Below are 15,892 nucleotides of genomic sequence, written 5' to 3'. Positions count from 1 at the left end.
CGGCACGCTGGCTGAGAGCCCGGGTTTCCGCCCCACCCCCCATCAAGGGGTCCATGGCGCGGGGCCCCCAGCTCTGGCTGCGGGACTCGGACCTCACTCCCGCACCTCCGGGGATCCCCGCGCCCGTCCCGCCAGACAAACTCGGGCCCCGCCCGGCCGGCGCCCGCTGTCCCGCCCCGCCCCCGCCCCCGCCGGCCGCGGGCTCCTTGTCCCCTCCCTTCCCTGCCCGCCCCCGGCGGCTGGCGCGGGCGGTGCAGCATGCGGCAAAGCGCTTTGCATAAATTATGCTCATGACGCAGCAGCTAAAAAAATCCAAGTAGCAGTAGGAGGGGAAAGGGGGGGCGGCAGGGGGGGTCGGGGAAGGGGGGAGAGGAGAAAAATACACACCTGGCCGCCCCCCAAGCCTCCCCTTCCCGCCTCCCGGCCGCCCCCTCCGGCTCTGCCCGGCCCGGGCTGGGGGCCCGGGGGCGGCGGCGGGTCCCGACCGGCGTCCCGGCCGAGCCGAGCCCAGCCCGGCCGCACTGGCTCCTTTGTCTGCGGGCGGCGGCCGCCCCGGCCCCGGCTCCGGCCCCCGGGCCCCGGCTGTGCGATGAGCCTCTGATCGGTGGCCGCCGGCACCGCGCGAAGCGGCTCGGGCTCGGGCTCCGGTGAGTAGCGGGGTCCGGGCGGGGAGGGGTTTGCACGGAGGGGGAGGGGGCCGGGCAGGGGAGGTTTCGGGTTTGGTTAATATGCAATGCCCGTAATTAGCATAATTTATATATTTATGATAAAGAGAAAAAAAGCCGCAGGGCCCGGGCGGCGGGACATGGGGCTGGGGCGGGGAGAGCCCCGGGACGGGGCCGCACCCCCGGGCCGCGCCCGAGCAGCCGACCGCCGACCTGGGAGGGGAGGGGGCGGCCGCCAGGTGGACCCGGGGACTGGGGGTGAGGCCCGGCCCGGCCCCTCTCCGCTGCTGCCCCTGAAGTCCAGGTTGGGGACAGACCACAGGGGACGGACGCTCTGCACTCACACCGGCGGCGATCAGGAGCGGATCCTCGCGGCCCCCCCCACCCCCCGCGGGAGGACCCCGGACTCCTGTGTTCCCGGCAGCTGGGACCACCTGTCGTGATTCTCCTGAGCCCGGGAGAACTGATGGGTCTTGGGGTCAGGGGTCCCCGCGTTGCTGGAAGGCCAGCGGGGTGGTGGGAGGGTCTCCATCGACTGGAGCATGAGCACTTCATAAATATTTAATAGCAATGTTATTATTAATAATAGTCATCATAATGGGCCCGATGTGTCCTTGCCAGATAGGCTCACCTGGCAAGGCCAAGGGAGCCCCCGGGGCCTTCTAAGCTCGGCTTTAGCCTGGGGAGCCCTCACCAGCCACGATGGAAAGCCTAAAACCTTGTCAGAGGAGCTTCTGCCCCCCAGCAGGGGCCGACAAAAAGCGTCAGGAAGGCTTCCTGGGTAGGAGGAAAGAGACTTTGCAGAGGTTGTAGGCTCCTCTGCTCCTGCTGATTCCTTGCACCAAAGTCAAGGGCTGGTTTTCCATGGTTCCTATCCATACATTCCTCTTCCCCTTGTCTTGGTGGCCTGAGACAGCCTAGGCGTTCCAGGGAATAATTCTATGCACTGCATTTGGATCCAAATCCTGGAGCTTAGGGTGACATGGCTGCGTGCCCATGTTGCTTTGCATGTCTTCTGAGGACTTTCATGCCTTCTTTCCTTGGTTCAACAAAAATCCCCACCAAGTGCCATGTTCTGAGTAGTTCACGCAAAGCTTTATTCTGTCATGGACTTTTCACTCTGGGGGTGGGCAAGCAGGTTATCAGTGTAAAAACTAAGGAGATAAAACCACCGAGTGATTGTGTGTGTCTCTGCATGTGTGCATGTCTGTGCACACGTGCGTGTGCATGTGCACGCGTGAGATGAACTGTTCTTTCTTCCTAGAAGTTGCCCCACCTCATAATTAAGGAAACTGAGTTAGAAGAAATGTACTCATTTTTTAAAGATTTATTTATTTATTTGAGAGGCAGAGTTATAGAGGCAGAGAGAGAGAGAGGTCTTCCATCTGCTGGTTCACTCCCCAGATGACTGCAACAGCCAGAGCTGCACCAATACAAAGCCAGGAGCCAGGAGCTTCTAGGTCTCCCACATGGGTACAGGGGCCCAAGGACTTGGGCCATCTTGTACTGCTTTCCCAGGCCATAGCAGAGAGCTGGATCGGAAGTGGAGCAGCCAAGACTTGAACCAGAGCCCTTATGGGATGCTGGCACTGTAGGAAGTGGCTTTACCTGCTACACCACAGCGCTGGCCCCCATTTAAAAAAAAAAAAAAGATTTTATTTTACTTATTTTAAAGCAGAGTTACAGGGAGAGAGGGAGAGACTCAGATTGAGAGAGAGAGAGAGGTCCTCCTCCATTCTCTGGTTCATTCCCCAAATGGCTGCAATGACCAGGGCTGGGCTGGGCTGAAGCCAGGAGCCAAGAGCTTCATCCCGGTCTCCCATGTGGGTACAGGGGTCCAAGCACTTGGGCCATCATGGGCTGCTTTCCCAGGTGCATTAGCAGGGAGCAGGATTGGAAGCAGAGTAGCTGGGACTCAAACTGGCGCCCAGCAAGGGGTATTGGAATTGCAAGCGGCAGCAGCTGAGTCTGCTGTATCACAGTGCCATCCCCATACAGCTTTGTCATGGTCAACATGTTTTACATATGTTAATTTATTATTTATATTCATTTCAGTTGAAAGACAAAGATCTTTCAGCTACTGGTTTGCTCCCCAAATGCCTGCAACAGCTGGAGTTGGGTCAGGCTAGGAGTCAGAGCTCAATCTGGGTCTCCCATATAGATGCCAAAGGAAGCAGGAAGCTGGAATAGGAAGCAGAGCCAGGACTTGAATCCAGACACTCTGACATGGGGTGCCCCAAGTGGTCTGTTAACCCCTAGACAACACACCCACCAGCAATCTAATATTTGAATCCAAGTTTTCCTTGGAAGCTCATACTGTCATCTCCCCTCGATCCTCAGCTTTTTCATCTCTAAAATGAGGATGCTGGTAGCTAATGTCATTGTTCCTGGTGTTTTGCACAATTTCAGGGTAGCCTTTTTTTTTTTTTTAAGATTTATTTATTTGAAAGGTGGAGTTGCAAAGAAGGGCAGGGTGTCTTCCATCTGCTGGTTCACTCCCCCAATGACTGCAACTGCCAGAACTGAGTTTGGGCCCATCCAAAGCCAGGAGACAGGAGCTTCTTCCAGGTCTCCCATGCAGGTGCAGGGGCCCAAGGTCTTGGGCCATCTTCTACTGCTTTCCCAGGCCATAGCAGGGAGCTGGATCGGAAGCGGAGCAGCCGGCACTGCAGGTGGCAGCTTTACCCTCTATGCCACAGAGCTGGCCCCAGGACAGCCTCTTATAAGGAGTTATCAGAGAACACAGAGCAGTAACGTGCTGGCTACAGACACGTACATAGTTGGCCAAGTTTGAGTTTTTGTGTCCCTAACCACTGGGCTCCGTGGCCCCGTGTTGCTGGTGTCAGAACTAAATGACAACACTTGCCATTTATCAGATCCTTCTACAATTACTACAATACTGTCTCCATTTCTGGTCTGCTCACTGAGACATAGGGAGGTAAGCCTTTGCCCACGGTCTCACAGCTAAGAAGTGGTAAAACTAAGAGATGTACCTGCTTCCTCACTGCTACACTAAATTAAAAGACATAATTGAGATCATATATGTAAATTATAATATCTACCACTTGCAACCCACGAGGCATTGATCTAAACTTTTCTGCATGTGTGAGTTGTTCAGTCCTCATGCTAGCCCTCTGAAAGCAATGCTATTTCTCTCAATACAAGAAAAAACTGAGGTGCAGAGGAGCAATCATTTGTCCCAAGTCCCACAAGCTAATATATCAGCGCTGACATGTTGAACCTGACAGTGTGTCTTGAGAGTGTGTCATTGACGCCCCCCCCAACAGCATGTGCAAATGGCCTGGGTTCACATAGATAGTGATTATCATTCTTCAGCAGGTAGGATGGGAAATCCATGTCCTGGGGCCAGGATTGGAAAGAGATGGGAGGACATGCAGGAACCCCATCAGGTGGTGACACCTGGAGAGGAAAGTGGCTGCGTGGTGTCTGTTGATTAAGAAGGTGCAGGAAGGGGTGCGGTGTCCTTTACTCCACAGACTGGAGCCGTGTGGCTTGGGGTGGTGGTAGTGGTGGTGGTGAGGAGAGGGGAATTCTGTCTTCTGGGTCTACAGGGTGGGGGAGGTCAGCATTTGCTGAGATGGGGAGGCCGCCTGCCTGAGGAGCCGCTGAGGAATGGGAATCCTGTTGAGTATGAGATGAAGTGAGCCATCCGGATGCGGTTGGATATGTGAGTCTAAAGTTCCTGAATGAGGTCCCGGGTGGGTTTTGCTTTGGTAGTTGTGGGATGGTGGGAAACCACGGAGGGAGGCCTTGAAGAGTGGGTTGGCCGCCCCTTGCAGTGGCCAAACTTCCCGACATCCCAGCCTCCTGCCCTCTGCTGTGGCCATTGTGAGTGGCAGCTCTGCGGGAGGTGAGCAGGTGCACAAATTAAACTTTAACACTAGCCTAGAGCTGTAGCTACGCATGTCAACAAACAACCTAGCCAGAGATTTACGGTGTTAAAAATCTGAAGGGTGATCATTACACACTGCATGGATGTATTGCAATGTTACACTGTGCTCCAAAACTATGTACAGCTACTATGTGTCAATTACAGATTATTTTTCAAAAGAAAAAAAAAGTGGTTTCCCATAAGACATGTAACTTTGTTTCAATGACTGCAGGTACAAGCAAATTCAGCTTACCCAACCCCTCCTTGGAGTATGCTAACTTTACACCCCCACCCCAGATGACTGGATCATAAGGTGTTTTGCCCCCTCAAAAACCACAGTCACATTAAATGTTATGGGAGTGATTAAAGTCACAGGGTCTGATTGAAAAGTCTGAGTTTCATACAAGTTCCATTTTCCTACGTAGGATGAGATTCTTCTTGCATCAAATTTCTTGTCGGCCTGGGAAAAAGGACCACACAAAACTGCATTAGGCGCCCCCCCCCCCCCCGGTAGATTCTCCACCACCTGGTCATCCACCAGGGCTCATCAACGTGTTGTGTCATGGTGACCTTTTGTTTATTTCTTTGACTGCCATGTTGAAACTGAGACTTCTTGACAAAAATGGAAATGTGGTTTTTTTCCCGGTATGTAACCCGGGGTACTGTAACCCCGGTATGCAGCACGCAACAGCCACTGACATATGTGGGGACCTAATGATGGACAGGCAGGTCAAGATTTCTCCTAACAGGGTCTCGGCTGTTCCAGGGAGTTCTGCTTGGCTTGGGCTTTCCTGAGGCACCTCCTTGTGTCCCCAAGTGCTGCTGTAACCCAGAGCAGTTCCTGGAGGACAACAGTGGGGAGAATCAAGTCATTGCCTCTACTGAAACCCTGGATGGCACTGGCCCTCCCCGGGGTCTCTGGTTGTGGGCAATGCCTCAGTGCTTGCCTGGCTTGACCCAGGTGTTTTCCAATTCACCTTGTGGAGAAAGAAAGCAAAGGAGTAGGGTCCAGGGGATAGGTCTGCACAGATACTGCACAAGGGTAACACAGCACAGAGCCCAGATGCCAAGAGCCTTCCTCTTAGATAGGTGTTCGCGATCATATCCATGTCCTTGATAGGAGCTGTCGACACTAAGACCTCGAGAGAGGTTCAGGACGAGGGCGGTCTTTGCTCTTCCCCGCCTGCCTTTCTGGTGGCCTTAAGTCTTTGTGGTGGGTAAGGGCAGGCCTAGGTGTGGTCACGGGCTGGGACCCAGGAGTCACCTTCTCTTTGACACAAGGGAATGGACACTGAAGATCCAGGTCTTCATAAGCCCATAGAATCTCAAGGATGGAAGAGTAACCGGAATCGCCTAAGCCCTACCCGCTGCTTGAATTCCTATTGAAATTCAGTCACAAAGTAGACATTTGCCTCTGCTTAAGCCATTCCCTGTGGGTGTCCCTGGGTGGCAGCAAGGAACCAGAGACCACAGAACAGGCACCCTAGCAAGGAAGTCTCAGGTCTTCTGATGACCAACTGCTATGCCTCCTGCAGATGGCCTTATTTGGAATGAAAAAAAACTTCATGAAATGTATGTATCAGCTATCACGGACCCAAATGCACTTTTCCTCTTGGTTTTGTCTCTGTCTCTTATTTGCGTTTGCAAATGACTTGCTAATTGGCTTCTCTGTGTGACACCTTTTGTGGCTCATCACAACTTCCCATCCAACAGGCTCTCTGAAAAGCCCCCAAATCTGGGGGCGACATCCCCCAGGAATGAAGCTAGAGCCCCAGCAAGGTGGGTGGTGCTCACCAGTTCTAACAAATTCCTCCACCCCTCCCTACTCTACACCCTTGTCTTACTTGAAGAGGAAAAGTTTATTTTATTTATTAATTTATTTTTTTTTTATTTTTATTTTTTGACAGGCAGAGTGGACAGTGAGAGAGAGAGAGACAGAGAGAAAGGTCTTCCTTTGCCATTGGTTCACCCTCCAATAGCCGCCGCGGCCAGCACACCGCGCTGATCTGATGGCAGGAGCCAGGTACTTCTCCTGGTCTCCCATGGGGTGCAGGGCCCAAGTACTCGGGCCATCCTCCACTGCACTCCCGGGCCACAGCAGAGAGCTGGCCTGGAAGAGGGGCAACCGGGACAGAATCCGGTGCCCCGACCAGGACTAGAACCCGGTGTGCCGGCGCCGCAAGGCAGAGGATTAGCCTAGTGAGCCGCGGCGCCGGCCAATTTTATTTATTAATTTATTTTTAAGATTTATTTATTTGCTTGAGAGGCAGAGTAATGGGAGGTGGCGGGGCGGGGGGGAGAGGTCTTCGATCCACTGGTTTACTCCTCAAATGGCTGCAATGGCCGGAGCTGTGCTGATCTGAAGCCAGGAGCCAGGAGCTGCTTCTGGGTCTCCCACACAGGTGCAGGGGCCCAAGGACTTGGGCCGTCTTCCACTGCTTTCCCAGGCCATAGCAGAGAGCTGGATCAGAAGTGGAGCAGCTGGGACTTGAACCAGCACCCATATGGGACGCTGATGCTACAGGCGAAGGCTTAACCTACTGAGCCACAGCGTGAGCCCCAAAAGGCTTATTTTTCTTTTTTCCAAGTTGCTGAGTTTCTTGAATTGCCTGCCCTTTTCTTGGTCTTGCTCTAAAGTGACCTGGGAAGGAAGAGGAGGGAAGGACTGTTATAGTTCTGGTTTGTTCAGGGAGCTTTTTCTGCGAGGGAACAAAAATGCCAAAACCCCAAGAGCGATCCAGCAGTTCCACTCCTAGATATCGGCCCAAAAGAACGGAAAAACAGGTGTTTAGTTTGTGCGCAAATCTTCATAGATACACTATTCAAAAATAATCAAAAGGAGAAGAAACCCACCTGTCCATCAATAAGTGAATGGAGTATATCCTCACAATCGAAAACAAAAGTTTCACATCTCAAATGCCCACATGGCCAGGAACTGGGAACTCAAATCCAGGTCTCCCACATGATGGCAGGCATCCAATTACGTGAGCCATCACTGCTGCCTCCCTGCATCTGCGTTAGCAGGAAGCTGTTGTCAAGAGCCAGAGCTGGGTATCAAACCTATGTACTCCAATGTGGGACTCAGGTATATTGCTTTTTGTTGTTGTTTTAATATTTACTTATTTGAGAGGCAGAGTTACGGAGAGAGACAGAGAGAGAGAGGTCTTCCATCCGCTTGTTTACTCCCCAAATGGCCACAACAACTGGAACTGGGCCAATCTGAATCCAGGAGCCGGGAGCTGCTTCTGGGTCTCCCATGTGGTTGCAGGGGTCCGAACACTTGGGCCATCTTCTGCTGCTTTCCCAGGCTATAGCAGGGAGCTGGATCAGAAGTGGAGCAGCTGAGGCTTAAACCAGTGCCCATATGGGATGCTGGTGCTGCTGGGGGAGGCTTAGCCTGCTGAGCCACAGCGCCTGCCCCAGATATCTTTTAAAATATATATTTATTTTAAAAGTAGGATGACAGAGAGACATAGGGAGAGACAGAAATAGCCTCAATCCACTGGTTCACTCTCCCAAATGGCCAAAACAGTCAGAGCTAGTCCAGGTCGAAGCCAAGAGCCAGGAACTCCATCCTAGTCTCCTTTGTTGGTGGCAGAAATCCAAAACTTTGGCTATCACTCACTGCCTTCCAGGTACAAGAGCAGGAAGTTGGGTTGAAAGCATGGAGTAGCCAGGATGACTCAAACTAGGCATTCTGATATGGAATGCGGACATCCCAAGTGGTGGCTTAACCCACTGCACAACAATGTTTGCTCCAAGGGGCTCGGCGTCTTAGCTTTAGGCCAAATGCCGACCCCATACAACAGGATATTATTCAGCCATAAAAAGAAATGAACTTCTGATACATGCTACAACATGGATCGGCTAAGTAAAAGAAGTCACACAGAAAACCACCTGTTGTATGATTCTGCTAAGCCCAATCCATACTGTCAGAAAGTAGATCAGTTGCCAGGGACTGGGAGGTGGCAACAGAAGGAGAGTGACTCCCAGTGGAGGTGGAGCCTCCTTTTGGGTGGAATGAAATGTTCTGGAACTAGGGGCGGGTGCTATGGCATAGTAGGCTGAGCCTCTGCCTGCGGCGCTGGTATCCCATATGGGCGTCAGTTCATGTCCTGGCTGCTCCACTTCCCATCCAGTTCCCTGCTGTGATGTTCTGGGAAGGCGGCAGAAGATGGCCCAAGTGCTTGGGCCCCCGCACCTGTGAGGGAGACTCCGAAGAAGCTCCTGGCTCCTGGCTTCGGATTGGCTCAGCACTGGCCATTGCAGCCATTTGGGGAGTGAACCAGCAGGTAGAAGATCCCTCTCTGCTTCTCTCTGTGTAACTCTGCCTCTCAAATAAATAAAAATCTAAGGTAGTGTTACCAGAGAATGGCAGGGTTCTTGTCTTCACACAAGAAAGAATTCAGGCGTGAGACAGAGTTGTGGAAAGTAAAAGGTAGCAAAGTTTATTAGGGTAGGGACATCCGCAAGAACAGATGGGCACCTCTCCAGACAGGACCTGAGAGAGAGTGCAGTTGCTCAGACTGGGGGGGCGGGGGAGGGAAGGAGCAAGGTTACATGGTTGAGTGGAGAGATTACACCTGCCCAGGCAGTCGCCAGACTCAGCAGAGAGGCAGAGGGCGGGGTGGGGGGGTGGGGGGTGAGGGAGGGTTAAGGAGATGGGTCTTGCTTCCCCACCTGTGCTCCTCTTGGAACAAAGGGCTTTTTGGATGTAAATAGAAAAACTTCTATTTGAGTTTTCTCCCTGAAGTTATCAGACAGGGGGAAGTCTGGCCCCTTTAGAAGAAAAGCAGGAAGGGCGTTTGAAGTGCAGATACTGGGCTGCACCTGGCAGGTTATCAGGCAGAAGGGGCAGGGACCCCCACCTGGCAGGTTATCAGGTAGGAGGGGGCAGGGCTTTGGGATGACTTTGAGATGCATATGCTGGACATAGACGTCTTCTCTTTAGGCCTTTATGTCACACACACATAAGCTCATATCTGACTTCCTACCTAACAATAGGAAACTAGGTAGCAGTGATGGGTGAACAACATTGTGACCGTACTAAATGGTGAGTTCTGTGTCAGGTGCGTTTGTCTTAGTCCACCGCAGCTACTATCCCAACAACAAAGTGGGTAGTTTTCTAACAACAGAAATTTGTTTCTCAGTCCTGGGGGCTTGCAAAATCCCAGATCAAAGGCATCTGCCTAGCCAGCGCCTCCTGGCCGTGTCCTTGTGCCACCCCCACCCCGCCCCGTGTCTCTTTTTTTTAGGGCACTAACCACATTCATGAGGACTCTGCCTTCATATCCCAAGTAGACACAAACATTGAGACTATAACAGTTTTTCCTAAAAAAAAAAAAAAAAAAAAAAAAAAAAATTAGCAACAGACCCAGAGGAGGAAGAGGGAAAAGAAGTGAGTTTAATTCCCTCAGCTGTCACCCCCAGAGGTTAATGTTCCAGAAAGTGCTTAGCACACGGTGGGACTTGAGGTGTTAATTGTCTTCTTTCCTATGCAAGTGTATAGCCCTACTTGCCTCCTTGGTTTCTTACAACTTTGTGGTTTGTGACTCCAGTCCTCAGGCCACCTGGGATGTCCCGCCTTGGCTGGTACAGGTCACTGTTGGTCCTGGCCCCGTCACTGGCATCACCTCAGAGCTGAATCACATTCCCTACGAGTTGTTGGGGGAAAGGTGCATGGACATCTGCATTTTTCATAAGTGCCCGGGGTGATGGTCATGCGTATTAAAAATCTGAGACCACTGTGTTAATGTATGTCTTTATCATCTCTTCCAGGAAGTCTGCCCAGACTTCTCCTTTGAGAAGCACGCTAGTACCCAGGTCGCTCCTTCCCTTGTCTAAGGTGCTGAGGGCCTGGATCAGATTCACGCCGGGTTCTGCTGGGTGTGCTGTCTTCACTGGACCGGGGGACCCCTGGGGGCGGATGCCTGCCCCCCCTTTCCTCTTGTCACCCTAAGCACAGATGTTCCTGCTTCCTCCAGAGTGTAAGTTCTCCTAGGATGCTGTAGGAAGTGAGACGCTTTAGTATGAAACTTCTTAAAAATCCTATTTCGTTTACTCCTCCAGATACTTGGGAGAACCCAGCTCCCCTGTTCTCCCGCCGCTCTATTTCTGACTGTTCTAGATGGGATGGGAATTGTATCACCGTGTCACATCAGCCTTTGCTTTTCCAATCCCGTCTTACCCAGGATGCACTAGGTGTGGGTTGGCCCCCACCCCACCCCGACAAGCGACCATGGATCCGGGAGCAGGGTCAGAGTCATCTCTGACAGTCAATGAGCAGGTATCTTCCGGGATGGCAGCGGGCGGAGGGTGGGGGGAGTGATGCACTGAGGGGTGTGGCTAAGGGAGGAAGATCCTGGAGCCCCTCGTGGTTACGTCACCTGTCCAGATGGAGCTTCGAACTAGGATCTAGGGATTTGAGCGGTGACTTTGAAAATGCACAGATAGCGGACAGGTGCTCCGCAGAGTGGTGAAGGTGCCGGTGGGATGCCTGCGTGCCACTTTCCGGGGCCTGAGTTTGCGTCTCAGCTCCAGAGTCCTACTAACACGCACCCTGGGAGGCAACGCTGATGGCTCGTGAAATTGGATGGGAAGTGGAGGCAGGGACTCTATCCCAGGCACTCTAACCTGGAATGTGGGTGTCCCAGGCAGTGGCCCAACCTGCTGTGCCACAACGCATTCCCCCAACACAAAATTTGTTAAGTGTGTAAGTTCACTTGGGGAAAAGTCTGGACATCCAGTGAGTTACTGTTGGCTTTTTTTTTTTCTTCTGTACGGGAACACTTTTAAAAGTTAATGGAGAGCCGGCGCCGTGGCTCAATAGGCTAATCCTCCACCTTGCGGCACCGGCACACCGGGTTCTAGTCCCGGTCGGGGCGCCGGATTCTGTCCCGGTTGCCCCTCTTCCAGGCCAGCTCTCTGCTATGGCCAGGGAGTGCAGTGGAGGATGGCCCAGGTGCTTGGGCCCTGCACCCCATGGGAGACCAGGAAAAGCACCTGGATCCTGGCTCCTGCCATCGGATCAGCGCGGTGCGCCGGCTGCAGCGGCGGCCATTGGAGGGTGAACCAACGGCAAAGGAAGACCTTTCTCTCTCTGTCTCTCTCTCTCACTGTCCACTCTGCCTGTCAAAAAAAAAAAAAAAAAAAAAAGTTAATGGAAAAAAAAATCAAAAGATGCATTTAAAAATGTATTTATTTATTTGAAACTCAGAGTTACATAAAGAGAGACGTGGGGAGAGAGATCTTCTCTCTGCTGGTTCACGTCCTAGATGGCTACAACAGCCAGGCTGGGCCAGGCTGAAGCCAGGAGCCAGGAACTTCATCCAGGTCTCCCACATGGGTGCAGGGCCCCAAGCACTTGGGCCATCTTTTGCTGCTTTTCCAAGCACATTAGCAGGGAGCTGGATCAGAAGTGGAGCAGCCAGGACTAAAACTGGCATCCATATGGGATGCTGGTGCCATACTTAATCTGCTGTGCCACAATGCTGGCCCTGATGCATTTATTTTAATACAAAAAAAATTTCAAGTCTATGCTTAGTTTTTTTTTTTAATGATTGCATTTCTGTGAACTATTTGAAGTTCCTAAGTATTTTCTAATTTTTCTACAATGACTTCTTTAAAAAAAGATTTCTTGTTTGTTTATTTGAAAAGCAGAGTGACGGAGAGGAAAAGATACACAGGGAGAGAGATCTTCCATCCAGTAGCTCACTCCCCAAATGCTCATAACCATGGGAGATGAGCCAGGCCGGAGCCCAAAGTCTACCCAAGGTCTTGGGCCATCATCCTCTGTCTCCTGAGTACATTAGCAGGAAGCTGGATGGGAAGAGGCGAGACTCTTTGTCGTCCCCTCCTGCCTGTCCCCAGACCTGCTTTTTTTTTTTTTTAAGATTTATTTATTTATTTGAAAGTCAGAGTTATGCAGAGAGAAGGAGAGGCAGAGAGAGAGAGAGAGAGAGAGAGAGAGAGAGAGATGTCTTCCAACCGCTAGTTCACTCCCCAATTGACCGCAACGGCCAGAGCTGCGCCAATCTGAAGCCAGGAACCAGGAGCTTCCTCCAGGTCTCCCACACGGGTGCAGGGGCCCAAGGACTTGGGCCATCTTCCACTGCTTTCCCAGGCCATAGCAGGGAGCTGGATTGGAATTGGAGCAGCCAGGACTCGAACCGGCGCCCATATGGAATGCTGGCACTGCAGGCAGGGCTTTACCCGCTGCGCCACAGCGCTGGCCCCAAGACCTGCTTCTGTCTAGTAGCTCTGATTGTGACTCAGGAGCAGCCGCCTGCCACAGGTTCTGGAATTCTCTCAGCGCATACATCCCCTGGACAGAAGGTCCTCATCTTGAAGTGCCCTCACCTCGGGCCCCTGACCACTCCCAGAACTCCGGCCCCAGGAGCTGTGCCACCCCCCGTCCCACCCAACCTCCCCACCCCGCCCTGAGCCCCAGCAGTGTCCCTTGCCCTCTTCTTGCAGGTCATCGTGATGTCAGGCCATGAGACCATTCGAGTGCTGGAAGTCGGAGTGGACGCCCAGCTCCCTGCTGAGGAGGAGGGCAAAGGCCTGGAGGCTGTGACTGCTGAGGGCTCCCTCCGTGGGGACCCGGCTGAAGCCAGTGAGCCTGCTGGTGAAGCTGGGCCAGACAAGCCAGAGGCCCCTGCAGAGGCAACTGGTAGGAGGCCATTGCTCCCATCTGGGGTTGCTCCAGCCAAGTCCCTTCTCTGGCCCTCTGGCGAGCCAGCATGCAGCCTGGGCCCTCTGTGCCCACCACACAGCTGTACCTCCTGTCTGCCGTCTGTACTTCCTCGTGCTTGGAACTCCCGTTCTTCCAGACCTAATCTAGGGCAATGCGGGTGAGGTAGGCAGAGACTGGCAGACAGATCAGCTTAGGCGGCTGAATCAGCTACAAAGGCTCCTTTGCCCAGACCCAGACCCTAGGCGCAGGCAGAGAGCTGGGCCTGCTGTTGGTCAGGAGCTGAGGATGAGGTCAAGTTCCCTACCCAGAGCTGGGTGACGAGTAGGTAGGATTCTACAGCATCCTGCCCCATCCTCCTAGCAGGTGTACACCTGCTGTCCTCCAAAGGTGACCTTTGGGCGAGAGGTGGCTGAGCTATGGTGTCCTGCACTGCCCTCTGGTCATTGACTAGTTCAGTAACACCTTGCAGAGTGAACCATACCTTTTTTTAATTAATTTATTTGAAAGAGTTACACACCGAGAGAAAGAGAGCGAGAGAGGTCTTCCCTCTGCTGGTTTACTTCCCAGTTGGCCGCAACAGCCAGAACTGCACCGATCCGAAGCCAGGAGCCAGGAGCTTCTTCCAGGTCTCTCACGAAGGTGCAGGGGCGCAAGGCCTTGGGCCATTTTCTGCTTTCCCAGGCCATAGCAGAGAGCTGGATTGGAAGTGGAGCAGCTAGAACTTGAACCGGTGCCCATATCGGATGCTGGCACTGCAGGCGGCGGCCTTACCCACTACGCCACAGTGGCGGCCTCAAGCCATGCCTTTTACTGGATGCCTTGGGCCTTCTTTGCCAATCCCCACTCTAGGACACCAGGATTTTTCTCCCCTTGCCCTCTGCTGCAATCCACCCCTTCCCTAGGCCTGGGCTGGCCCGGCTGGGCCAAGATGACGGACCAGGAAGACAGCAAAGGACAACAGACTTCAGAGAGCCAGCAGCTCCTTAACATGAAAAGTGGGTGACCTCACATTGCTTGCTCTTTCTGCAAATCAGTGGCCAGGTTCCTGGAGAGCCCAGCTGTTTCCTCCCCGCTTGAATAAATTCGTGAGGAGACCCAGGCCCATTTCTCCGTAACCTAGCCATGCTCTGCTTCTGTGTTGAGGCCAGGCTGGGGCACCTGCTTCCCAGGGCTGTTGCTACTGTTTCCATTCAGTGCAGCCATCCTGGGGTGAAGCCTTTGTTCCCAGACAATTCAGGAGGCTTCTCAGGTTAATGCCTGGTACCCTAACTCCCCTTTCCACCCCTTGGTCCACCTTCCATCTCTCACTTCTGGAGGCTTCATTCTATGCCTCATCTAAATGTGTTCTCGGAAACGGATCCTAAAGCAATTGTTTGTACCTTGAGTGTTTATGGTAATGGGCGCAGCCTTGTATATGTAAGCCCTTCACCAAAGGGATCTTCTGTAAAGGGATTTTGGTTATTCAGCAGCTAAGGGAGGTATTTTGAGGGTGCCACCGCCTAGGAAGCTGCCGGCAGAGACTAAAGGAAGATTTCTGGGTATGCAATATTAAGAGGGACTTCCTCTTATGAAAGCTAAGCTAAGCTAAGCTAGATGATGGGAAACTTTTTCAGGGGAAAAAAATAATAATCCAGTGATTGGTGTCTTTCTAAATGGCCATCCAGTCCCACCTCCGTATTCCTAAGACGTGACCACCAAAGGGAGATTATGTTGTACGGCACTTAACCACCAACTGCTTCATATGCATTTCCTTTATTGACATAGATTTAAACTGCGTCTGGTTTGGGCCATTGTCAAATTGTCTGGTTTTTCCTTCTTATCAATAGTGCTGCTTTTAAGGCCTTTGTATTGGGCCTTTAGCCTTTTTTTTTTTTTTTTTTTTTTTGTGGGGTGGTCCACTGTCTTTCCTTTTGAAGAGCAATTCATTATTAACATAGGAGGCAATTATCACATGGAAAAATACAAAATCTTATTATCAATGAGCAGGAAAAGAACTGACTTCAAAATTGGGTGGTTCTCTCTCTCTCCTCTCCTTTCCTCCTTCCTCTCTACCTCTGTCACATTTACTTTCTCTAATAAAAAGTCTACTGAAGACCGATAAAAAAAAAAAAATGGGTGATGCCGTGGACAGCAGGTGTATTATTGATGGCTCTAGGAGTTGTTTCAGAATTTCTGCAAAGCAGTCTTGCAGGAAGAGACCACAAAACCCTCCATGGATGTAAACCCCAGGACCCCATGGCCCTCTATGGGAATATCCCTCCATACAATGAGCATTTCATTTCTTTATTTTTTAAAGATGCATTTATTTATTTGAAAGTCAGAACTACAGAGAGAGAGAGGAGAGGCAGAGAGAGAGAGAGAGGTTTTCCATCCTCTGGTTCACTCCCCAGTTGGCCGCAATGGCCGTAGCTGTGCTGATCCGAAGCCAGGAGCCAGGAGCTTCTTTCGGGTCTCCCACGAGGGTGCAGGGGCCCAAGGACTTGGGCCATCTTGTACTGCTTTCCCAGGCCATAGCAGAGAGCTGGGTCAGAAGTGGAGCAGCTGGGTCTTGAACCAGCGCCCATATGGGATGCCGGCACTGCAGGCGGTGGCTTTACCCACTACGCCAAAGCACTGGCCCCTCATTCTTTAGAAGGTAAG

The 15,892-nt window shown here is 52.2% G+C and overlaps 1 protein-coding gene across 5 annotated transcripts in view; it reads left to right on the top strand.

Annotated features, from left to right (window-relative positions):
* The first annotated feature begins 506 nt into the window (after positions 1-506).
* POU6F1 (POU class 6 homeobox 1) overlaps positions 507-15,892 on the top strand; it is a 29,196-nt gene continuing 13,810 nt past the window's right edge. Inside the window, exons 1-4 of one of the 5 annotated variants that reach the window (XM_008256468.5) lie at positions 507-647; positions 10,336-10,544; positions 10,749-10,843; positions 13,033-13,228. In XM_008256468.5, coding sequence (XP_008254690.1) covers positions 10,796-10,843; positions 13,033-13,228 — 244 coding nt within the window. In that variant the 5' untranslated portion in view covers positions 507-647; positions 10,336-10,544; positions 10,749-10,795. Of the gene's footprint in view, positions 648-10,335; positions 10,545-10,626; positions 10,844-13,009; positions 13,229-15,892 lie in introns of those variants that run through there. The other 4 variants (XM_017341860.4, XM_089308366.1, XM_089308365.1 and 1 more) reach the window with 4 other exon arrangements.

Source organism: Oryctolagus cuniculus, chromosome 11 (assembly GCF_051225735.1).
Source record: "Oryctolagus cuniculus isolate XC-2025 breed Fujian yellow rabbit chromosome 11, ASM5122573v1, whole genome shotgun sequence".
In the NCBI taxonomy this organism is placed as follows: Eukaryota; Metazoa; Chordata; class Mammalia; order Lagomorpha; family Leporidae; genus Oryctolagus; species Oryctolagus cuniculus.
This window is presented reverse-complemented; position numbering and strand designations above follow the sequence as displayed.